This window comes from Ranitomeya imitator, chromosome 3 (assembly GCF_032444005.1).
Source record: "Ranitomeya imitator isolate aRanImi1 chromosome 3, aRanImi1.pri, whole genome shotgun sequence".
Classification (NCBI taxonomy): domain Eukaryota; kingdom Metazoa; phylum Chordata; class Amphibia; order Anura; family Dendrobatidae; genus Ranitomeya; species Ranitomeya imitator.
Genome location: NC_091284.1, coordinates 381,199,243 through 381,224,826, shown reverse-complemented (window position 1 = coordinate 381,224,826; position 25,584 = coordinate 381,199,243). Strand labels below are relative to the sequence as shown.

General features: G+C 44.0%; 1 protein-coding gene across 3 annotated transcripts in view; it reads left to right on the top strand.

The window, feature by feature from the left end:
* The window catches only part of LOC138670009 (gap junction alpha-4 protein-like), a 32,109-nt gene extending 10,345 nt beyond the window's left edge, over positions 1-21,764 (top strand). Inside the window, exons 3-4 of one of the 3 annotated variants that reach the window (XM_069756970.1) lie at positions 19,807-19,950; positions 20,604-21,764. In XM_069756970.1, the coding sequence (XP_069613071.1) occupies positions 20,621-21,625 (1,005 nt within the window). In that variant the 5' untranslated portion in view covers positions 19,807-19,950; positions 20,604-20,620 and the 3' untranslated portion in view covers positions 21,626-21,764. Of the gene's footprint in view, positions 1-19,806; positions 19,961-20,603 lie in introns of all 3 variants that reach the window. The other 2 variants (XM_069756969.1, XM_069756967.1) reach the window with 2 other exon arrangements.
* Positions 21,765-25,584: the final 3,820 nt, after the last annotated feature.

Sequence of the window (25,584 nt, the reverse complement as noted above, 5' to 3'; positions counted from 1 at the left end):
GTACCCCTGTGTTAACTTCCTCCGTAAATAGTAGTCAGGATATATTTACGGGTGGGGGTTTAAGTCTAATCATGCACGGACTTAGAGATCTGGCTTCGCTATGGGGGTCTGGGGGGGCGCATACAGGGGCTCCAGCATCTGCCGCATGGATTGGGAATCTTGGGGAGATTCCCGGACTTGGGGGTCCACTGAGAGGGTTCAGTGGCGTAAGCTCAAGGGGCGGGTTATCAGAAAGCATGAGGAGCGATGTCGCACTATCGGGTGCTACCGCACCCTCGGTTACTGTATCGGTCTCTAGTCAAGCAGGAGAGGGAGAGAAAGAGGACTCAATGCGCCTGGATGATGCGGCACCGGGCGAGGTATCCGTGTGTTTCGAGGGCCCATTGGGGGCACACCTAAAAAGTGAAACGAGGGAAAAAATATGGAAAGAGGAGTACGTCGAAATATTTTCCTTATTACCATTGGAGCGCTTTGATTTAGATAGACTGCGAAAAGATGACTCAAAAAAGGAAGATGAGGAAAAGAGGTACAGGTTGATTCCCAGGACTTTTTCTAATTGGTTGCAGGCATTTGCCATTTTGGCCAGTGTGATTGGTGAGAGGTCCCCCGAGAATTGCTCGGGTCTGTTTTGTTATATGGATGCCATATGGGAAGCTTATCGGGTTTACAGGGGACAAGGTTGGCTCAGATACAATGAGCAATTTTGTCAACGGAAGGCGATTAGGCCTAGCATTCGGTGGGACCACAAAGATATAGCTCTTTGGATGAGGGTGATGGTCCCATCACGTCTCGGGTCTGGTAACCAGTCTTTTCAAGGAAGTGCTGGTGGTTCAGGACAGTCGGGACACTCAGCGGCAATGCAGAGAGGACTGTGTTTTGCGTTCAATGAGGGGTCATGTAAGTTTGGAGGGAAATGCAAATTCAAACACGAGTGTGCATCTTGTGGGGGTGCACATGGATCATCCAAATGTTTCAAGGGTGGCAGACAAAAAGGGGGAGACGGGGTTGAAAAAAGGAATGACACCAATTCGACTGGACGCAAAGGCGCCTTTTCTAAATAGGTACCCTGATTCGGCAGCGGCGGCTCTGCTAGAAGAGGGTTTTAGTGAAGGTTTTCGATTTCCATTCGTTGATACAGCACATAATTTTTCCACAAAAAATTTGAAATCGGCTTTGCAATTTCCTGAGGTGGTTACTCAAAAGTTGGTAAATGAAGTCAACCTTAGTAGATTGGCTGGCCCGTTCCCAGTAGCTCCCATGCACAATCTGAGGGTTTCCCCATTAGGCATAGTCCCAAAAAAGGAACCCAATAAATTCAGATTAATGCATCACTTGTCTTTTCCAAAAGGGTCATCGGTAAATGATGGTATTGATCCTCAGTTATGTTCAGTGATTTATACATCATTCGATGCGGCCATTGAATGGGTCCGTTTTTGTGGTGGAGGTGCAAGGTTGGCAAAAACAGACATCGAAGCGGCATTTAGGCTACTGCCTGTTCACCCGGATAGTATGCATCTACTGGGTTGTTATTGGGACGGGGGATTTTTCATTGACCGCTGTCTACCCATGAGTTGTTCTTTTTCTTGTGCGTATTTCAAAACTTTTAGCACATTTTTGGAATGGGTGGTCAAGGATGTGTCACGCGTGAAATCATGTATTCACTACCTAGATGATTTCTTGTTTATAGGTCCGGCCCAGAGTTCTGATTGCTCGCTGCTATTACATACAATGGAAAGAGTGGCAAGGAATTTCGGGGTTCCGTTAGCGGCGGACAAGACATTGGGTCCAGTTACCGTTCTAAGTTTTTTGGGGATCGAAATTGGCACCTTGGAGATGGTTTGTAGATTGCCTGACGAAAAGGTTAACGCTTTGCACGAAGAGGTGTCAAGGGCACATAGTGCAAAGAAATTGAGGTTGCGTGAGGTACAATCTTTGCTGGGCAAGTTGAATTTCGCTTGCTGGATCATGCCAATGGGATGGGCATTTTTTCGAAGGTTGTCATTGGTAACCACGGGAGTGAGATCTCCGGCTCATTTCATTAGATTTGGCAGTATGGGCAAATTTTTTTGAGAATTACAACGGTAAATCTATCTGGATCAATCCGGTTGTCAATGCGGATGCTTTGGGTTTCCTTATTGCTGTAGTGGATGAATGTGGTTTTGGTTTGTATTTTCAGGGCAGTTGGTTGCTGGCGGAATGGCCTGGTTTCTGCAGAGAGCAGGGATGGTTAGCGAATCTGGTCTTGATTCATTTGTTTCCTATTCTTGTTGCACTATCTTTGTGGGACAAGAAAGTACAAAATAGGAAGATCCATTTTCCATGTACGTCAGACGCGGTGGCAGTTGCGATAAATTCATTATCAGTGGCTTCCCCGGTGGTGGTAAAAATATTACAGCGTCTGGTGTTCTTGGGGCTATCGTTCAATTTGTGGATTGTGGCGGAAGTCAGGTCGATGGCTTCTAACCCTGTCATTGTTGCTCTTTCTCATCTACAGGGGGACCGTTTTCGAGAGTTGATACCTCAAGCGGAGTCAGCAGGCTTGGAATGCCCAGCGGAATTGTGGATTCTTCCTGGCGGGCAGTAGATCATTTGTTTAAAAACTCTTTATCGGTTAGGTCTTGGAGGCAGTATCAACAGGCATGGGGTATTTGGGAGGATTGGATTGTGTCTTTAGGCGAGGGATTGCAGGACAAGAGCAGATTGCTGTTGTTGATCGGGCTCTGCAGGGAAGCGGGTTGGTCCGTGTAAAAAATAATTGAATAAGGTATTAGCAGGTCTTGCATTTGGTTTTAAAGCTCGGGCCTCAGAGATGTTACAAAATCCTTTTTGGTGATCCAAACGTTAAAAGGGTGGAGAAAAGGTTGGGCAGTAATGGATAAGAGACGCCCAGTTTTCTATGAGGTATTACTAATTTTGGGTAATCAGCTATCATCTGTGTGCTTATCACAGTGGGAGGTGGATCTCTTTAAGGCGGCCTTTGCGTTAGATTTCTTTGGAGCTTTTCATTTAGGTGAATTGGTTAGTCCCTCTAAATCAACCAAAGGGAGTGTGTTTAGGGAAGATGTGGATGTTTATAGCAATAGGGTGGTAGTTTGTCTTTAATTTTCCAAAACAGATGTTCAAGGAAAAGCATGTAAAGTGGTGTTGTTCAAGGTTGGCGGTTCTGCTCTGTGTCCAGTTTTATGTGTAAAGAATTTCATGGCTCGGGGCGGAAATTTATCTAACCCCCTTTTAGTCCATGAAGATGGTTCCTTTTTATCACGTTTTCAGTTTATTGCGGTATTTACGCAGTGTTTGGTTTCAGGGGGAATATCGCCAGTGGATTACAGTGGGCACTCCTTTAGGATCAGTGTGGCAACAGAGGCAGCCAAGAGGGGCTTGGGGGAGGACGTGGTTAAGAAAATTGGGCGGTGGGAGTTGATGAGATTTAGATCTTACATCCGCCCGAATCTAGCCTGATGAGTGATTGGTTTTAGGTTGGTTGTATCTTAACGATTGTTATTTACTTCAGGCTGGTGTGGATTATGGGCCATTCTTTCATTTTTTGGGCGGCACTGAGGGCAGCGGTTCGGCCTGACAGGCGGCAGCTGAGGTTCTCAAGAGAGACAGCTATTCTGCGTTGGATCGGAAAGCGCGGGATGGTCTGTAGTCAATTTTTACCGGAGTTTCACCAGTTCGTACGTTTGGATCGAGCACCGGATGTAGTAGTAGTTCACTTGGGAGGGAATGATTTGGGCAAGAGGCCCTGTAGGGAGTTGATAACGAACATTAAGTTTGACATGTTAAGACTTTGGGCGTTGTTTCCAAAAGTGTTAGTTGTTTCGTCTGACATCCCTAGGAAGGTGTGGTGTGGGGTGCGTTCCATTGAAGAAGAAATAAATATGGCTAGAATAGAAGTCAACAGGGCGGTATCTCGGTTCATGGTGAGAAATGGAGCGTTGGTAGTGCGCAACGTGAATTTGGAATTGGGAAAGGGTGAGTTTTGGAGATCGGATGGTGTTCATTTGAATGCGATTGGTGTCGACATGTGGTGTTTGGCCTTTCAGGAAGGTATTGAAACGGGTTTAAAAGTGTGGAGGGACACAAATGTTTGAGGGGTCAGATCATTTGTGTTGGTGGCGGGAAGGGAGGTTCTCAAAGTTGGTGGAAAGGGAGAATGGCGGATTGTAGGGGGGGCTCTCTCGTGGTCCTGGACTCCCTCTGAGTGGATTGCGAGTGGATGTGCCCGTGGAAAGGTTGATTAAGTGGCTTGGCAATAGGTTGGTTGGGCCGGGTTGGTCACTATCTGCCTCCGAGCTGGTGCGTAGCGGCTGGGGGAAAGACTAAAGGCCCCGTCACACATAGCGACGCTGCAGCGATACCGACAACGATCCGGATCGCTGCAGCGTCGCTGTTTGGTCGCTGGAGAGCTGTCACACAGACAGCTCTCCAGCGACCAACGATCCCGAGGTCCCCGGTAACCAGGGTAAGCATCGGGTGACGTCACCGCTCTGCTTTCCGGCTGCCCGCCGCTCACAGCCAGACCAGAGAAGCAGAGCGCCGAGGACAGACAGCGGTAGGTAAGTATGTAGCGTTTGTTTTTTTTACTTTAGCGATGGTAACCAGGGTCAACATCGGGTTACTAAGCGCGGCCCTCCGCTTAGTTACCCGATGTTTACCCTGGTTACCAGCGAAGACATCGCTGAATCGGCGTCACACACGCCGATTCAGCGATGTCAGCGGGACCTCAACGATCAAAAAATGGCCCAGGCCATTCCGACACGACCAGCGATCTCACAGCAGGGGCCTGATCGCTGGTACGTGTCACACATAGCGAGATCGCTACTGAGATCGCTACTGCGTCACAAAACTTGTGACTCAGCAGCGATCTCGCTAGCGATCTCGCTATGTGTGACGGGGCCTTAAGCCTGGAGGCCAAGGTACTAAAATAATTTGCATATCTGCAGTGTTACTTTGAGGCTTCGAGGACCACCACTCCCTGGGGGGATATTGTGGAATTGTTGTATTTTATTTTATGTTTAATAAAAGGCTGCTGTGGCCATTTAATCCAAATTTGGTTTAATGTCATTACTTGGGGGGGATATGTCTCATTAGGGTATTTCTTTTAGGTCGAGAAAATTAATAAGTAAACTGTTGGGGGGTATTTAGGTCGGTAAAGGTGGTCATGAGTCACGTGTACTCCTTACATCAAGTCAGACGCTCCAAATCAACTTGTTACCCGCATTGAAGACACCTGTCTTACATAGTCACCTTTATAAATGACTCCTGTCCACAGACTCATTTAATCAGTCAGACTCTAACCTCTACAACATGGGCAAGACCAAAGAGCATTATAAGGATGACAGGGACAAGATCATAGACCTGTACAAAGCTGGAATGGGCTACAAAACCATAAGTAAGATGCTGGGTGACAAGGAGACAACTGTTGGTGCAATAGTAAGAAAATGGAAGAAATACAAAATGACTGTCAATCAACATCAATTTGGGGCACCATGCAAAATCTCACCTCATGGTGTATCCTTTATTATGAGGAAGGTGAGAGATCATCCTAAAACTACACGGGGTGAACTTGTTAATGATCTCAAGGTAGCTGGGGCCACAGTCACCAAGAAAACCATTGCTAACACATTACACCGTAAAGATTTAAAATCCTGCAGTGCCCGCAATGAACACCTGAATGTTTCTGTGAGTGCTTGGGAGAAGGTACTGTGGTCAGATGAGACAAAAAAATGTGGTCTTTGGCATTAACTCAACTCACCATGTTTGGAGGAAGAGAAATGCTGTCTATGACTAAAAGAACACCATCCCCACTGTCAAGAATGGAGGTGGAAACATTATGTTTTGGGGTGATTCTCTACTAAAGACACATGACTACTTCAATGGGAGAATGGATGGAGCCATGTACTGTACAATCCTGAGTTACAACCTCCTTCCCTCCGCCAGGACATTAAAAATGAGTCGAGCATCGGTCGTCCAGCAAGACAATGACCCAAAACATACAGCTAAGGTAACAAAGAAGTGGCTCAAACAGAAGTACATTAAGGTCATGGAGTGGCTTAGCCAGTTTACAGACTTTAATCCCATAGAAAACATATGGAGGAAGTTGAACCTCCGAGTTGCCAAGTGACAGCCTCAAAATCTTAAAGATTTAGAGATGATCTGCAAACAAGAGTGGACCAAAATTCCTCCTGACGTGCGCAAACCTCATCATCAACTACAAAAAATGTCTGACTGCTGTGCTTGCCAACAAGGGTTTTGCCACAAAGAATTAAGTCTTGTTTGCCAGAGGAATCAAATACTTATTTCTCACTGTGAAATGCAAATAAATGTATATAATTTATACAATGTGATTTTCGGGATTTTATTTTTGATAGTCTATCTCTCAATGATAAAATTAGCTTACCCTTAAAATTATAGACTGTTCATGTCTTTGTCAGTGGGCAAATTTACAAAATCAGCAAGGGATCAAATACTTATTTCCCCCACTGTACCATAGTTGCCATCTGTTAGAGTTCATTCCCCTAAAAAAAAATATAGGCCTTGATTCATGAAGATGTTTTTTGAAGAAGTTGGGCAAAAATGTTGCTAAGGTTAAACTTTTTATGCCAGCCTCGGATAAAATGAGAGGAGCATGAGTCCAGTCATTGAATTAATGAAAATTCGCTGTGTAACAATGCCATCACTACCTATCCAATGTAGTTGAAAAAGCAACATCTAAACTAAGCCTAAAAGTAATAAATGTTTAACAAAAATTCAATATTGTAATATTGTGAGCAATGAATTACATGAAAGGGATTGTTCATCACTGGACGACACCTGCTTAACCCCTTCATGACCATGGGATTTTTCATTTTTCTGTGTTCGTTTTTCACTCCCCTCCTTCCCAGAGCCATAACTTTTTTATTTTTCTGTCAATTTGGCCATGTGAGGGTTTATTTTTTGCGGGACGAGTTGTACTTTTGAACGACATCATTGGTTTTAGCATGTCGTGTACTAGAAAACGGGAAAAAAATTCCAAGTGCGGTGAAATTGCAAAAAAAGTGCAGTCCCACACTTGTTTTTTGTTTGGCTTTTTTGCTAGGTTCACTAAATGCTAAAACTGACCTGCCATTATAATTTTGCTAAAAAAAAAAAAAAAACTGCGCCATTTTCCGATACTCATAGCGTCTCCATTTTTCGTGATCTGGGGTCGGTTGAGGGCTTATTTTTTGTGTGCCGAGATGACGTTTTTAATGATAGCATTTCGGTGCAGATACGTTCTTTTGATCGCCCGTTATTGCATTTTAATACAATGTCGCGGCGACCAAAAAAATGTAATTCTTGTGTTTCGAACTTTTTTCCCGCTACGCTGTTTAGCGATCAGGTTAATGCTTTTTTTTAATTGATAGATCGGGCGATTCTGAGCACGGCGATACCAAATATGTGTAGATTTGATTTTTTTTTATTGATTTATTTTGATTGGGGCGAAAGGGGGGTGATTTAAACTTTTATATTTTTTTTATTTTTTTTATTTTTTTAACATTTTTTTCAACTTTTTTTTTTTACTTTTGCCATGCTTCAATAGCCTCCATGGGAGGCTAGAAGCAGGCACAGCACGATCGCCTCTGCTACATAGCAGCGATCTGCTGATCGCTGCTATGTAGCAGAAATGGAGGTGTGCTGTGAGCACCGACCACAGGGTGGCGCTCACAGCCACCGGCGATCAGTAACCATAGAGGTCTCAAGGACCTCTATGGTTACAATGGAAACGCATCGCCGACCCCCGATCATGTGACGGGGGTCGGCGATGACGTCATTTCCGGCCGCCCGGCCGGAAGCGGTAGTTAAATGCCGCTGTCTGCGTTTGACAGCGGCATTTAACTAGTTAATAGGTGCGGGCAGATCGCGATTCTGCCCGCGCCTATTACGGGCACATGTCAGCTGTTCAAAACAGCTGACATGTCCCGGCTTTGGTGCGGGCTCACCGCGGAGCCCTGCATCAAAGCAGGGGATCTGACCTTGGACGTACTATCCCGTCCAAGGTCAGATAGGGGTTAAAGCACCACAACAGCATTTTTTTATTTCAACACTGGAGTAGTGCAGCTAATTTAAGTTACCTGACCCCAGTATTATGCTCATCAGCTGCTGTCTATAGCTCTTTCCAGTGCCGCTCAGGTCCGGAGCCTCCATCTTGTAATTTAACCTTTTGATTAACCGCAAGTTAGGCTTTGTGCACATGTTGCGTTTTTTTCGCGGTTTTTCCCAATAAAAACGCTATAAAATCGCAAAAAAAGCATACAATAAGCATTCCATCATTTATAATGAATTCCACATGTTTTGTCCACATGATGAGGTTTTTTCCGTGAAAAAAACGCATCGCAGTAAAAACCGCAGCATGTTCATTAATTTTGCGGCTTTTTTGCGGATTTCCAACTACAAAATGCATTGGAAAGTGTCCGGAAAAAAACGCAGCAAAAACGCGTCAAAATCGCGGCAAAAACGCATGTGGTTTTCTTGCGGATTTCTTGCAGAAAATGTCCGGTTTTTCTCAGGAATTTTCTGCGAGAAATCCTGAACGTGTGCACATAGCCTTAGAGGTAACAGTCAAAAACTCTCAATGTAAGTCTATGAGAAATTCATTGTTGTTCTCATAGACTAAGGGGTTTTGCACACAGCCAATTTTCTCTTACGAGTGCTTTCCTTGGTTTTCATGGAGAGCAATCATGTATATAATATTCTGCGGGGCTGTGGACATGTTCTATTTTTTATTCCTTGAGCAAAGTGGTCCATGGAAAAAAATCGGAGACATGTCCGATTTTGAACTGATTGATCAAAATCGTTAATACAACTCTGAGTCCTTGAAAAAAAAATCAGACTGCCCTCAAATGACATTTGCATGTGGACCGATTTTCACAAACTGACAGAATGGAGAAGGTGGAGAAACTTTTTTTTTCTCTCTCCACATCTGAGAAAACTGTTGCCGCTCTGATCAAAGCCTCATCAGAATAATCAGGAAAGATATATATCTTGGTACCGTGGTAGCCAGTAGATAGAAAAATATTTAGAATTGAGAGTCCTCAGTGGTTGATACCTTTTAGGCTACTTTCACACTAGCGTTAACTGCAATCCGTCACAATGCGTCGTTTTGCAGAAAAAACGCATCCTGCAAAAGTGCTTGCAGGATGCGTTTTTTCCCCATAGACTTGTATTGACGATGCATTGCGACGGATTGCCACACGTCGCATCCGTCGTGCGACGGATGCATCGTGCTTTGGCGGACCGTCGACACAAAAAAACGCTACATATAACGTTTTTTGCTGCCCACGGACCGCTTTTTCCGACCGCGCATGCGCGGCCGGAACTCCTCCCCCACCTCCCCGCACCTTACAATGGGGTAGCGGATGCGATGAAAATCTGCATCCGCTGCACCCGTTGTGCGGCGCTTACAACGCTAGCGTCGGTAACCTCAGCCCGACGCACTGCGACGGGCCGAGCCCGACGCTAGTGTGAAAGAAGCCTTAATGGCTAACTGAAAAGATGGTAACAAATTGCAAGCTTTCGAGACCACACAGGTCTCTTCATCAGGCAAAGACTAAAAGAAATTCTGAAGAATCACATATTTATGTACAAGATAGCACAGAAAAAAAAAACCATGGATAAGTCAGGTGACATGAAGCAGAATTACGATGAGTAATAAATAAACAGTTATGTCCATAAATGTTGGACCAGTTCTTAGATAAGGAATGTTTTATTGTCCTCTGATTGGGGTCTGGTTCTGTTGTGATGACCCCTCATAGTCTGAGGGGAAAGTTCCTTAGTTGATGTAAAAAGACATAAATCCATGCGACACATTCATTCCTGCATTAAGACTGTCAAAAGTCGTCATCAGACTCTTCTGTCTCTCTGAGATTTGAAGCTACCTTTTAACACAAGTCATTTCATGTCCATAATGTTATGATTTGGGAGACAAAAATGTATTGCCACAGGTATATCCATTCTTTTTTCTCTTATTGTATGGCGATGGGAGTTCATTCTTGTTCTAAGCTTCTGCCCTGTCTCCCCCACATACAGACCCCCAGTTGGACATTTAGTACAAATAATTAGGTACACCACATTAGAAGTGTCACAGCTTGAAAGTTCCTGGTATCTTGTAGTCCTGATGTGAATTGGGTATCTTTATCTTGTCCGTGGTCATTATAAATGGACAGGTTTTACATTTTTTCTGGTTGCAAGAAAAGGTACCTGCAGCTGTTGGAGAGGACAGGGAGCTCTTGACAATGATGCTTCTTAGATTTGGGGGCTGTCTAAAACACAGTAGTGGGGGGGTCTGGAAAAATGGATTGTAGTCGGGCATCTTTTTGTAGTAAAGGTTGTAATTTCCGCGCAGCTCCCCTTAGCACCTCCAGATTTGGATTGTAGGTAACCACTAGAGGTACCCGGTTATTTTCTTCTTTAGCTTTGTAATGTAGCAGGTGATTCCTTGATATTCTGGTGGCTCTTGTAATCTGATTTTCAATTGTTCTTGGATGGTATCTCTGATTAAAAAGGTATAATAATACGGAATAATCAGATAATTTTTCTTAGATGTGGTACACCCCATATGTGGGGGGGGGACCACTGTTTGGGCGCATGGGAGGGCTCGGAAGGGAAGGAGCGCCATTTGGAATGCAGACTTAGATGGAATGGTCTGCAGGCGTCACATTGCATTTGCAGAGCCCCTAATGTACCAAAACAGTAGAAACCCGCCACCACAAGTGACACCATTTTGGAATGTAGACCCCCTAAGGAACTCATCTAGATGTGTTGTGAGAGCTTTGAACCCCCAAGTGTTTCACTACAGTTTATAACGCAGAGCTGTGCAAATAAAAAATATTTTTTTTTCCACCAGAATTATTTTTTAGCCCCCAGTTTTGTATTTTTCCAAGGGTAACAGTTAAAATTGGACCCCAAAAGTTGTTGTCCAATTTGTCCTGAGTACGTTGATACCCCATATGTGGGGGGGAACCACCGATTGGGCGCATGGGAGGGCTCGGAAGGGAAGGAGCGCCATTTGGAATGCAGACTTAGATGGATTGGTCTGCAGGAGTCACATTGCGTTTGCAGAGCCCTTAATGTACCTAAACAGTAGAAACCCCCCACAAGTGACCCCATATTGGAAACTAGACCCCCCAAAGAACTTATCTAGATGTGTTGTGAGAACCTTGATCCCCCAAGTGTTTCACTACAGTTTATAACGCAGAGCCGTGAAAATAGAAAAAAAAAATTTTCCCACAAAAATTATTTTTTCATCCCCCAGTTTTGTATTTTTCCAAGGGTAACAGGAGAAATTGGACCACAAAGTTGTTGTCCAATTTGTCCTGAGTACGCTGATACCCCATATGTGGGGGGAACCACCATTTGGGCGCATGGGAGGGCTTGGAAGGGAAGGAGTGCCATTTAGAATGCAGACCTAAATGGAATGGTCTACAGGTGTCACATTGCGTTTGCAGACCCCCTAATGTACCTAAACAGTAGAAACCCCCACAAGTGACCCCATATTGGAAACTAGACCCCCAAGGAACTTATCTAGATGTGTTGTGAGAACTAGGAACCCCCAAGTGTTTCACTACAGTTTATAACGCAAAGCCGTAAAAATAAAAAATCTTTTTTTTCCCACAAAAATTATATTTTAGCCCCCTGTTAGGGCTAGCGGAACGCACCGAGAAAATAGAGATGTTTATTATAAATGGTGCATTCGCAGCCCGGGGTCCACCGTGCAGGAGGAACCTGCTGCTAGCGAATGGCGGCACTGTTAGGCGGTATGGGCTAGCTCTGTTACTCCACAGAGTAGCCGTGAAAGGGAAGCACTGCACCCTGTTAGCCTCACAGGAGCACAAGCTTACTGCCAAGCTGATAGCAGTCAGTGGTTATGCAACATGCAATCTCCTCACCGGAGAAGCCGGTATTCTAGGGGCTTATTTCAGCCGGGTCCCTGAACACACTCATACATAACCACACTGGCGCAAAGCACATATATGAATTGATACTAGCGCATGGCCGTGCGGCCATGCAAGCCTTAAATAGTTGCAGCACGTTTAGGACCTTTCAAAGAAGGACCAATGGAGAGCTGCAGTACCTGAGCATGTGACCCCAGATCTCCACTGAGAGATCTTGCCCTGGGCATGCTCAGAGTGCAAAGCAGGATTTAGTCCTAGCACCTACAAGGACCTTAGCTGCAGTATCTGATCATGTGACCCTCGATCTCCACTGAGAGATCTTACTCTGGGCATGCTCAGAATGTGAAAAGCAGGACTTAGCCCCAGAAGCATCCGCTCGCCACTGCCCAGCACTGACTTCAATGGCAGAAGCAGGAAATGCAGCAGTAACTCTTAGCACAGAGTCAGACTGAGTGAAACGCTGGGATCGACATCTCCACTGAGCAGGCTCCACTGCGGCAGGAGAAGAATGGGAGACCACAGCGGAGATGGCCCGAGATTCCCCCTGTGCAGAGGCAGGAACTCGACCCCTAACACCCCCAGTTTTGAATTTTCCCAAGGGTAACAGGAGAAATCGGACCCCAAAAGTTGTTGTCCAATTTGACCTGAGTATGCTGATACCCCATATGTTGGGGTAAACCCCACGGGGGAGCTCGGAAGGGAAGGAACATTGTTTTACTTTTTCAACGCAGAATTGGTTGGAATTGAGATCGGAAGCCATGTCGCGTTTGGAGAGCCCCTAATGTGCCTAAACAGTGGAAATCCCCCCAAATATAACGGAAACCCTAATCCAAACACACCCCTAACCCTAATCCCAATGGTAACCATAACCACACCTCTAACCCTGACACACCCCTAACCCTAATCCCAACCCTATTCCCAACCTTAAATGTAGCCCCAACCCTAACTTTAGCCCCAACCCTAACCCTAACTTTAGCCCCAACCCTAACTGTAGCCTTAACCCTAGCCCCAATCCTAACCCTAACCCTAGCCCTAACCAGTTATAAAGGTGCGGCTGGCACAGCTTCAGTCACCACTGAGTACATAGTGAGCAACAGCTGTAACCATGCACTGACTGACAGCCGGTAAGTGAAGGAACAGGTTTATGATTATGCATGTGTAAGGCTCACCAGGTGAGGTGGATCCTAAAAGCCGTGGGTTTGGGTGGGCACACAGACCTCAAGCATTGATGCAGCAAAAAGGAAGGCATGTGGGCAGTGAGGGCTTTGCACAAACATAAATCTCAGGAGCAGCAGGACAGATGAAGTGGAAACTAGCAGGGATGAAGGTAAGCACAAACACAAAAAGCACTGATGGTGATACATACCAAACAAAAGACTAGAGTCTTAGTCCCAAGACACTGGTGTGTGTCTAAATAGGCTTTAAATAGGTCTAGGGAGATGATGTCATCGATCTACTCTGGACAACTTGAAAAATCACACGTGGAGCACAGCAGAAGGCAGAGGAGACAGGTGTCATGATTCCAATGGCAGGGAATCACAAAAGGACAAGCACCAACGAGCTCTAGGGTGATGGAACCTGAGCTGACCGCGACCCTAAACCTGAACACACAAATAACAATAGCCGGGGAACGTGCCTACGTTGATCCTAGACGTCTCGCACCAGCCGAAGATCTAACTTCCCCTATTAGAAGAAACACAGACCTCTCTTGCCTCCAGAGAAATACCCCACAGAAATAGCAGCCCCCCACATATAATGACGGTGAAATGAGAGGAAGGCACATACACAGTATGAAATCAGATTCAGCAAAATGAGGCCCGCTAAAACTAGATAGCAGAGGATACAAAAGTAAACTGCGCGGTCAGCAAAAAACCCTTCAAAAAACCATCCTGTAATTACTTGAACTCATGTTCCAACTCATGGAACATGAGGAGCAATTACAGCCCGCTAGAGCAACCAGCAGCAAAGAAACAATTATATGCAAGCTGGACAAGACAAAAATAAATCAAAACGTGGAACAAGAAAATCAAAAACTTAGCTTGTCCTGAAGATTACTGAAGCCAGAAGCTGAGGTAACAAAACACTCTGATAACCTTGATAGCCGGCGGGGAAATGACAAGAAAGCCCGGTTAAATAGGAAACTCCCAAATCCTAATAGAACAGGTGGACACCAGAGACAGCAGAACACAAATCACCCAGTACCATCAGTAACCACCAGAGGGAGCCCAAAAACAGAACTCACAACAGTACCCCCCCCTTGAGGAGGGGTCACCGAACCCTCACGAGAACCACCAGGGCGACCAGGATGAGCCCTATGAAAAGCGCGGACCAAATCATCAGCATGAACATCAGAGGCAACCACCCAAGAATTATCCTCCTGACCATAACCCTTCCACTTGACCAAATATTGGAGTTTCCGTCTGGATACACGAGAATCCAAGATCTTCTCCACAACATACTCCAATTCTCCCTCCACCAGCACCGGAGCAGGAGGCTCAGGCGAAGGAACAACAGGTACCTCATACCTCCGCAACAACGACCGATGGAACACATTATGAATAGCAAACGATGCCGGGAGATCCAAACGAAACGACACAGGGTTAAGAATTTCCAAGATCCTATAAGGACCGATGAACCGAGGCTTGAACTTAGGAGAAGAGACCTTCATAGGAACAAAACGAGAAGACAACCACACCAAGTCCCCAACACGAAGTCGAGGACCCACGCGGCGACGGCGATTAGCAAACTGCTGAGCCTTCTCCTGGGACAACTTCAAATTGTCCACCACATGACTCCAAATCTGATGCAACCTATCCATCACCATGTCCACTCCAGGACAATCAGAAGGCTCCACCTGACCAGAGGAAAAACGAGGATGAAACCCCGAATTACAAAAGAAAGGAGAAACCAAGGTAGCAGAACTAGCCCGATTATTAAGGGCAAACTTGGCCAGCGGCAAAAAGGTAACCCAGTCATCCTGATCAGCAGAAACAAAACACCTCAAATAAGTTTCCAAGGTCTGATTAGTTCGCTCCGTCTGGCCATTCGTCTGAGGGTGGAATGCAGACGAAAAGGACAAATCAATGCCCATCTTAGCACAGAACGTCCGCCAAAATCTAGACACAAACTGGGATCCCCTGTCAGAAACGATGTTCTCCGGAATCCCATGCAAACGAACCACGTTCTGGAAAAACAGAGGGACCAACTCAGAGGAGGAAGGCAACTTAGGCAAGGGTACAAGATGAACCATTTTAGAAAAGCGGTCACACACAACCCAGATGACGGACATTTTTTGAGATACAGGGAGATCCGAAATAAAGTCCATGGAAATGTGCGTCCAAGGCCTCTTCGGGATAGGCAAAGGTGACAACAATCCACTGGCTCGAGAACAGCAAGGCTTAGCCCGAGCACATACCTCACAAGACTGCACAAAAGAACGCACATCCCTAGACAAGGAAGGCCACCAAAAAGACCTGGCCACCAAGTCTCTAGTACCAAATATTCCAGGATGACCTGCCAATGCTAAAGAATGGACCTCAGAGATGACTCTACTGGTCCAGCTATCCGGAACAAACAGTCTCTCAGGCGGACAACGATCAGGTTTACCCGCCTGAAACTCCTGCAAAGCACGTCGCAAGTCTGGGAATACGGCCGACAAAATCACCCCATCCCTAAGGATACCAGTGGGCTCAGAATTTCCAGGGGAATCAGGCACAAAACTCCTAGAAAGAGCATCCGCCTTCACATTCTTTGAACCTGGCAGGTATGAAACCACAAAATTGAAACGAGAGAAAAACAGTGACCAACGAGCCTGTCTAGGATTCAGACGCCTGGCAGACTCAAGGTAAATCAGATTTTTGTGATCAGTCAAGACCACCACACGATGTCTAGCACCCTCCAGCCAATGACGCCACTCCTCAAATGCCCACTTCATGGCCAAAAGTTCCCGATTACCCACATCATAATTCCGCTCAGCGGGCGAAAATTTTCTAGAAAAGAACGCACATGGCTTCATCACCGAGCAATCGGAGCTTCTCTGTGACAAAACCGCCCCCGCTCCAATCTCGGAAGCATCAACCTCAACTTGGAAAGGAAGCGAAACATCAGGCTGACGCAACACAGGAGCAGAAGAAAACCGGCGTTTAAGTTCCTGAAAGGCCTCCACAGCCGCAGGAGACCAATCAGCAACATCAGCACCCTTCTTAGTCAAATCCGTCAAAGGCTTAACAACACTAGAAAAATTAGTTATAAAACGACGATAGAAATTAGCAAAGCCCAAGAACTTCTGCAAACTCTTAAGAGATGCAGGCTGCGTCCAGTCACAAATAGCCCGAACCTTGACGGGATCCATCTCAATAGTAGAAGGGGAAAAAATATACCCCAAGAAAGAAATCTTCTGGACTCCAAAGAGACACTTTGAGCCCTTTACAAACAAGGAATTAGCCCGCAGGACCTGAAACACCTTCCTGACCTGCTGAACATGAGACTCCCAGTCATCAGAAAAAAACAAAATATCATCCAAATACACAATCATAAATTTATCCAGATATTCACGGAAAATATCGTGCATAAAGGACTGGAAGACTGAAGGAGCATTAGAAAGTCCGAAAAGCATTACCAAATACTCAAAATGGCCCTCAGGCGTATTAAATGCGGTTTTCCACTCATCACCTTGCTTTATTCGTATAAGATTATACGCACCCCGGAGATCAATCTTAGTGAACCATTTAGCCCCCTTAATGCGAGCAAACAAATCAGTCAACAAAGGCAAAGGATACTGATATTTTACGGTAATCTTATTCAAAAGACAATAATCTATACAAGGTCTCAAGGACCCATCTTTCTTGGCCACGAAAAAAAAACCTGCTCCCAAAGGGGACGAAGATGGACGGATATGTCCCTTTTCCAAGGACTCCTTAACATAATCCCGCATAGCAGTATGCTCTGGCACTGACAGATTGAACAAACGACCTTTAGGAAATTTACTACCAGGAATTAAATCTATAGCACAATCGCAATCCCTGTGAGGAGGAAGCGAACTGAGCTTAGGCTCCTCAAAAACATCCCAATAATCCGACAAAAATACAGGAACCTCAGAAGGAGTAGATGAAGCGATAGAAATCGGAGGTGCATCATCATGAACCCCCTGACATCCCCAGCTTAACACAGACATTGTTTTCCAGTCAAGGACTGGATTATGAGTTTGTAACCATGGCAGACCAAGTACTAGAACATCATGTAAATTATACAACACCAGGAAGCGAATCACCTCCTGATGAACGGGAGTCATACGCATGGTCACTTGTGTCCAGTACTGAGGTTTATTCATAGCTAAAGGTGTAGAGTCAATTCCCTTCAAAGGAATAGGGACTTCCAGAGGCTCAAGACTAAACCCACATCGCTTGGCAAATGACCAATCCATAAGACTCAGGGCAGCGCCTGAATCTACATAGGCATCGACGGAAATGGATGATAATGAGCAAATCAGAGTCACAGACAGAATGAACTTAGACTGTAACGTACTAATGGCAACAGACTTATCAACCTTTTTTGTGCGTTTAGAGCATGCTGATATAACATGAGCTGAATCACCACAATAAAAGCACAACCCATTTTTCCGCCTATAGTTTTGCCGCTCACTTCTAGACTGAACTCTATCACATTGCATTGTCTCAAGTGCCTGTTCAGAAGACACCGCCAAATGGTGCACAGGTTTGCGCTCCCGTAAACGCCGATCAATCTGAATAGCCATAGTCATAGACTCATTCAGACCCGTAGGCGCAGGGAACCCCACCATAACATCTTTAATGGCCTCAGAAAGGCCATCTCTGAACTTTGCAGCCAGGGCGCACTCATTCCACTGAGTAAGCACTGACCATTTCCGAAATTTTTGACAATATATTTCTGCTTCATCTTGCCCCTGAGAGAGAGCTAATAAAGCTTTTTCAGCCTGAATCTCTTGGTTAGGTTCCTCATAGAGCAAACCCAATGCCAGAAAAAACGCATCCACATTAAGCAACGCAGGATCCCCTGGTGCCAATGCAAATGCCCAATTTTGAGGGTCACCCCGCAGGAAAGATATAATAATCTTAACCTGCTGAGCAGGGTCTCCAGAAGAGCGAGATTTCAAAGAAAGGAACAGCTTGCAATTGTTCCTAAAATTCAGAAAACTAGATCTACCTCCAGCAAAGAACTCTGGAATAGGAATTCTAGGTTCAGACATAGGAGCATGTACAACAAAATCTTGTATATTTTGAACCTTAGCAGCAAGATTATTCAAGCTGGAAGCTAAACTCTGGACGTCCATGATAAACAGCTAAGGTCAGAGCCATTCAAGGATTAAGAGGAGGAAAAAAAAAAATAATCAGCCAGGCTGCAATTAGGGCTAGGCAGCAACCTCAGAGGAGAAAAAAAAAAAAAAAAAACTTCCTCAGACTACTTTTCCTCCTACTTCAGCCCAAACATTTTGTGGCCGGCTATACTGTCATGATTCCAATGGCAGGGAATCACAAAAGGACAAGCACCAACGAGCTCTAGGGTGATGGAACCTGAGCTGACCGCGACCCTAAACCTGAACACACAAATGACAATAGCCGGGGAACGTGCCTACGTTGATCCTAGACGTCTCGCACCAGCCGAAGATCTAACTTCCCCTATTAGAAGAAACACAGACCTCTCTTGCCTCCAGAGAAATACCCCACAGAAATAGCAGCCCCCCACATATAATGACGGTGAAATGAGAGGAAGGCACATACACAGTATGAAATCAGATTCAGCAAAATGAGGCCCGCTAAAACTAGATAGCAGAGGATACAAAAGTAAACTGCGCGGTCAGCAAAAAACCCTTCAAAAAACCATCCTGTAATTACTTGAACTCATGTTCCAACTCATGGAACATGAGGAGCAATTACAGCCCGCTAGAGCAACCAGCAGCAAAGAAACAATTATATGCAAGCTGGACAAGACAAAAATAAATCAAAACGTGGAACAAGAAAATCAAAAACTTAGCTTGTCCTGAAGATTACTGAAGCCAGAAGCTGAGGTAACAAAACACTCTGATAACCTTGATAGCCAGCGGGGAAATGACAAGAAAGCCCGGTTAAATAGGAAACTCCCAAATCCTAATAGAACAGGTGGACACCAGAGACAGCAGAACACAAATCACCCAGTACCATCAGTAACCACCAGAGGGAGCCCAAAAACAGAACTCACAACAGACAGGGGAAGGAAACAGAGCCCGGAATATCCAGGACAGGTGTGTAAGAGCATGAGAATATCAATATAACCAAGACAATTTTTCATACCTTGGATACATAAAAAAATGTTCTTATTCAAGCATTCATTGAAAACATTGAACGATATTGGAAATAATGTGGTATTGAAACACTAAATTCACTAGAAAGCTGCAAAAACTATTTTACAGCAGATAAGTATTATCTACCAAAAATCTAGAAAAACATCAACTCTGAAAATGTTTTAATAAACTGCACAAGTAAACCAAACCTAATGTAAGAATCAGTAGTGTATTTTACCATAGAGCTAGACTATTCAAATGCTATTGGGCCCCTGGTGAAAAGGAGACTGGTTCTGATTTCTCCTGCTTACTAATGTATGGCCATAGTATTTTCCTATGGCCACCACTAGGGGAGCTAAATGACAGTTATATAAAGTTATAAACACTGAGCTCCCCTTGTGATGGCTGAACAAGGCAGTTATATCATGTCTGGCATGAAAGAAAGCAAAAAGTCATTTTTTTTAAATGTAGGTAAAGGCAGGAAATGGTATGTAATAATAGAGCATTACTCACCTATTCATATTTGTGCCTTTCCAGTACCATGGGTTCACTAAACTTCACTAGTCCTATAGCAATGATGTCTTATTCATCATACAGGTGAATTCTGCAGCCGAACAATGGCCTTAGTGGTAACATCATACATGCAAACACGACCATTGAAGTCAATGATTGGCTGGAGCAGTCAAGTGTTTACGATGAATGTGACATCATCACTACAGGATGACCATTGGAATGACAAAGGTTTGTACAGGTAATTATTTCATCTTGTTTTATACTGTTTACTGTCTTTATATTGAAAAATCCCAGAGTTGTATGGAACAGATTGATTGATTTACTTATACCATTTTCTGAATATATTGAAAAATCTGATGTTCAGATTAAGTATGGATTCATGAAGTACGGTAAAGTTAGGCTTCAGTGTGGTAGAGATCATTTAAAAAGATTTACTTCACTTTTTTAATTAGCAAAGCACCATTCTATGTGTCTTGAAGCACTATAAAGAGGGGTAAAAGTGCATTCAATGGGGCAGTACCATTTAATAAGATGATCACTGAGGGTATAGTTGCGCTCACCTGATGGTGTGAAGACAAAACACCCATTTAAGCATTAATATCCGATGCTGCTGCCCCACCACTGTAGGAGATATCTTCCAGATGTGTATTTACTAGATAAGGTTTTTATTAGAACCAGACTGGCACCTTTTCATTCTTCTTTAACCTTGAAGAAGGCGCCAAAACATGTTGGTACTAATAAAAACCTTATCTGAAGCTCTGAGTCTCCTCATTTCTAACATCCTATCCCGCCTAATGTGGTTCTCTCAATTCTGGACATTTCTATGTTTCTTCTCTCAACCAAATTTATCTGGCGCTCATTTCCTCTGTTTTCATTTGCAGATAGATAACCAAGCAAAATGGGTGACTGGAGTTTTCTTGAAAAGTTACTGGACCAAGTACAGGAGCACTCTACCGGAATTGGAAAAGTCTGGCTGGTGGTTTTGTTTGTGTTCCGTCTCCTGATTCTGAGTTTAGCTGGAGAATCGGTGTGGGGGGATGAGCAATCAGACTTCATCTGTAACACTAAACAGCCTGGATGTCCAAATGTTTGTTATGATCAAGCATTTCCTATTTCTCATATTCGCTACTGGGTGCTACAGTTCCTATTTGTCAGCTCTCCGACGCTATTCTATTTGGGTCATGTTCTTTACATATCAAAGAAAGAAGCAAAGATAAGGAATAAAGAAAGTGACTATAAAATTATGGAGGATAAAATTCATCAAGTCCAAGATGAAAAAAAACCTAGGAAATTCTTAGTTCAAGAGGATGGAAGGGTCAAGATTAGGGGCGCTTTGATGTGTACATACATAATTAGTATCGTCACCAAAAGTATACTTGAGGCTGGATTTCTTCTTGGTCAGTGGTATCTTTACGGCTTTGTGATGACGCCAAATTATGTTTGTGAAAGACCTCCATGTCCTCACAAGGTTGACTGCTTTGTATCTCGACCCATGGAGAAAACCATATTTATCCTTTTCATGCTTGTTGTCTCTCTTATCTCGTTATTCCTTAATCTACTAGAGCTGACCATTCTTATTATTCAGAGCATTTGTCGGAAGATAAAACGCTGTATATCAGTCAAATATACAGGTAATACACAAATAATATTCCATGAAGAGTCCTATAATTCACCAAGTGCACCAGTACTGGAGAAGTCTTGTATGTTTTTTCCTGTAGACAAGGAAAAATGTCCTGCTTACAAAATATCTGATGAGGAGAACTGGGCTAACTACAATACAGAGAAGGAACTGGGATTAAATGTTGGATTACACTCAACCTTAGACTATAATGTTTGCTGTGATGACTCTACGCATGCATCCAACAGATCGAATAGTTCTGTGTGGAAAAAGCAATATGTGTAAATATACTATCTTAACTCTACAAAAACTGCACTGTATTAGAAATAATGGATTTTTCTATGCTGCTTCCTACTTTTAATATTATATTTTTTAAGTTATTTTGCCACTGAAAAAAAATAAATAAATAAAGTTTGATATGTATTTCCAGTAAAATCTTTTTCAGTCACCTTTGGTATGTATGGAACATGCATGAAATACACATGTGGTCAAAATTGATGGTACCCCTCTAATGACAGAAAAACCCACAATGGTCACAAAAATAACTTGAACCTGACATAAGTAATAATAAATAAAAAATCTATGAAAATTAACAAATGAAAGTCAGACATTGCTTTTCAACCATGCTTCCACAGAATTTAAAAAAAAAAAAAAAAAAACCTCATGAAATAGGCCTGGACAGAAATGATGGCACTCTTAACTTACCATATTTTCCCGACTATAAGACGCACTTTTCCCCCCCAAATGAAGGGGGGAAAATGGGGGGTGCTCTTATAGTCGTAATGCAGGCTTACCAGCAGTGGTGTGGCGGCGGCAGAGGTGCGGAGCTGAGGAGGCGGTATGGTGTGAGCATGCTCCCTTCCACAGGTTAGGTGATGCAGCAGCCCGGTAAGCAGCAGAGCCGGGTTAATTACCGGTTTATCGGTGGCGGCGGCATCTTCCTGAGGCCGCGCGTGCGCAGATGGAGTGCTCTGCTTCCCGGGGCTTCAGGAAAATGGCCACGGGAGGCTGCGCGTGTGCAGATGGAGATCGCTGTGGCCATTTTCCTGAAGCCGAGTTCGCAGATTTAGATCTCGGCTTCAGGAAAATGGCCACCGCGATCTCCATCTGCGCACACGCGGCCTCCCACGGCCATTTTCCTGAAGCCCCGGGAAGCAGAGCACTTCATCTGCGCATGCGCGGCCTCAGGAAGATGGACGCCACTACCGATAAACCAGTAATTAACCCGGCTCTGCTGCTTACCTGGCTGCTGCATCACCTAACCTGTGGAAGGGAGCCTGCTCACGCCATACCGCTCATTATCCCCGCACCTCTGCCGTTGTCACACCACTGCTGCAACCCCCCCATGGACACCAGGCCGTGGCGTCGCCCACCTAAGCAGGAAGGGACCCTGCTCAGTTGCACACTGTACCGCATCACCCCACCTCTGCTGACACCATGCCTCCTGTGACCCTGCTCTGCCACCGCCAGCCCTCAGGTAAGATACTGTAAATTCGGACAATATGATGGACCCCCATCTCATAAAAAAATCTTTTTTTTTCTGCAATTTTCACCCCAAATTTGGGGTGTGTCTTATGGTCCGGTGCGTCCTATAGTCCAAAAAATACGGGTAATATTTTGTTACACAACTTTTTGAGTCAATCACTGCAATCAAATGATTCCTGTAACTGTCAGTGAGACGTCTGCATCTCTTGACAGGTATTTCGTCCCACTCCTCAAGAGCAAACTGCTCCAGTTGTCTCGTGTTTGAAGGTTGCTTTTCCAGACGGCATGTTTCAGAGCTTTCCCAAGAGGCTCAATAGGATTTAGGTCAGCGCTCATAGAAGACCACTTCAGAATAGTCCAATTTTTTCCTCTTAGCCATTCTTGGGTGTTTTTAGCTGTGTGTTTTGGGTCATTATCCTGTTGCAAGACCCATGACCTGCGACTGAGACCAAGCTTTCTGACACTAAGCAGCACATTTCCCTCTAGAAACCCTTGATAGTCTTGAGATTTCATTGTACCCTGCACAGATTCTAGACACCCTGTGCCAGATGCAGCAAAACAGTCCCAGAACATAACAAAGCCTCCTCTATGCTTCAAAGTAGGGACAGTGTTCTTTTCTTGATATGTTTCATTTTTCCATCTGTGAACATAGAGCTGGTGTGCCTTGTCACAAATCACCATTTTTATCTCATCTGTCCATAGGACATTCTCCTAGAAGTTTTGTGGTTTGTCAACATGTAGTTTAGCAAATTCCAGTCTGGCTTTTTTGTGATTTTGTTTTTTTCAACAATGGTGTCCTCCTTGGTCGTCTCCCGTGAAGTCCACTTTGGCTCATACAATGATGGATGGTGCGATCTGACAATGATGCTCCTTTAGCTTAAAGTTCACCTTTAATCGGTTTACAAGTTTTTCTGGGCTCTTTTGTTACCATTCATATTATCCGCCTCTTTGATTTGTCATCAATTTTCCTCTTGCGGCCACGTCCAGGGAGGTTGGCTACAGTCCTATGGATCTTAAATTTCTGAATAATATGTGCAACTGTAGTCACAGGAACATCAAGCTGCTTGGAGATGGTCTTATAACTTTTATCTTTAACATGTTTGAGTTTTATTTTTTTTTCCTGATCTCCTGAGACAACTTTTTCCTTTGCTTCCTCTGGTCCATGTTGAGTGTGATACACATCATGTTACCAAACAGCACAGTGAGTATTTGTAGCCCTATATACAGGCCCACTCAATGATTCCAAGATAATAATAATAATCTTTATTTTTATATAGCGCTAACATATTCCGCAGCGCTTTACATTTTGCACTTTACATTTTGCCGATGGGGCTCACAATCTAAATTCCCTATCAGTATGTCTTTGGAATGTGGGAGGAAACCGGAGTACCTGGAGGAAACCCACGCAAACACAGAGAGAACATACAAACTCTTTGCAGATGTTCTCCTGGGTGGGATTAGAACCCAGGACTCCAGCGCTGCAAGGCTGCAGTGCTAACCACTGCGCCACCGTGCCGCCCTTGATTGTAGACACCTGTGATGCTAGTGGACACACCTTGATTTAACATGTCCCTTTTGTCACATTATTTTCAGGGGTAGCATCATTTCCTTCCAGGCCTATTTCATGAGTTTTATTATTTTTTTTTTTTATTCTGTGAGCGCATGGTTGAAAAGCAATGTCTGACTTTCATTTGTTCATTTTCATAGATCTTTTATTTATTATTGCTTTTGTCAGATTTTTTTCTTTTCAATGTTCTTTTTATTGGTTTCAAAAAGTTAATACAGGCAAATATAAAAAAGCATATAGCAAACATCAGAGCGACAACAATCGGGAAGCATATGTAAGATGCTTGAATCGAATGTTAAACATATTAACAAAATTTGAGATGCTCAGAAGAAAAACTAATGTATCGTAAATTTGTAATGAAAAACAAGCGATAGCAGGTTGATATGTAGCTACAACCAACCCAAAACTTAACATTTAGTAAAATCCCATATAAGCAAGCATTATTTGCTATCAGACTATAGTTGTTGGTCGCCAAAGGGATGTTAATTAAAATTAGTAAAGTTATAGAGAAGAGCAGAGGTTAGGGGGAGGGGGGTGTAGAGAAGGGGGGGGGAGGGAATGGGGTTCAGAGAGATAAATGGGAGAAAGGCACCTTATCTTGCATCTGAGCTTTATTCAGATTAGTCCTTCAAGCAACAGAAGTTTGTCAGACCTCTAAAGAACCCATGGGCTCCAGACTTCCTTGAACGATGGAACCATATAATTTACTAAGGCTGCTAATTCAGCCATTCTGTATAATTGGTCAATTTTAAATAATAATTGGGAGTGTGTGGGAACTTTTGTTGATTTCCAATATGTCGGAACTAGAAGTTTGGCAGCCGCTATGATGTTATAAGCCAGGATAGACTTTTGTCAGATTCAAGTTATTTCTGTGACCATTGTGGGTTTTTCTGTCATTAAACGAGGGGTTCCAACAATTTTGACCATGTGTGTAAATCCCTTGATGGATCTAGTTTCCAAAATGGGGGTCAGTTGTGGGGGTTTCTGCGCCCTGTGCCCAAACAGTGGTTTTCCCCCACATATAAGGTATCAGTATGCCCACAAAAAATTGTACAGGAAATTTTGAGGTCCATTTTTTCCTGTCAGCCTTGCGAAAATAAGAAAATTGTGGTCTAAAGTAAATTTTAAAAGAAAAAGGTTTCACTTTTCTCTTAAACTTAAAAGGTTTCACTTTTCATTTTTCTTTCCACAT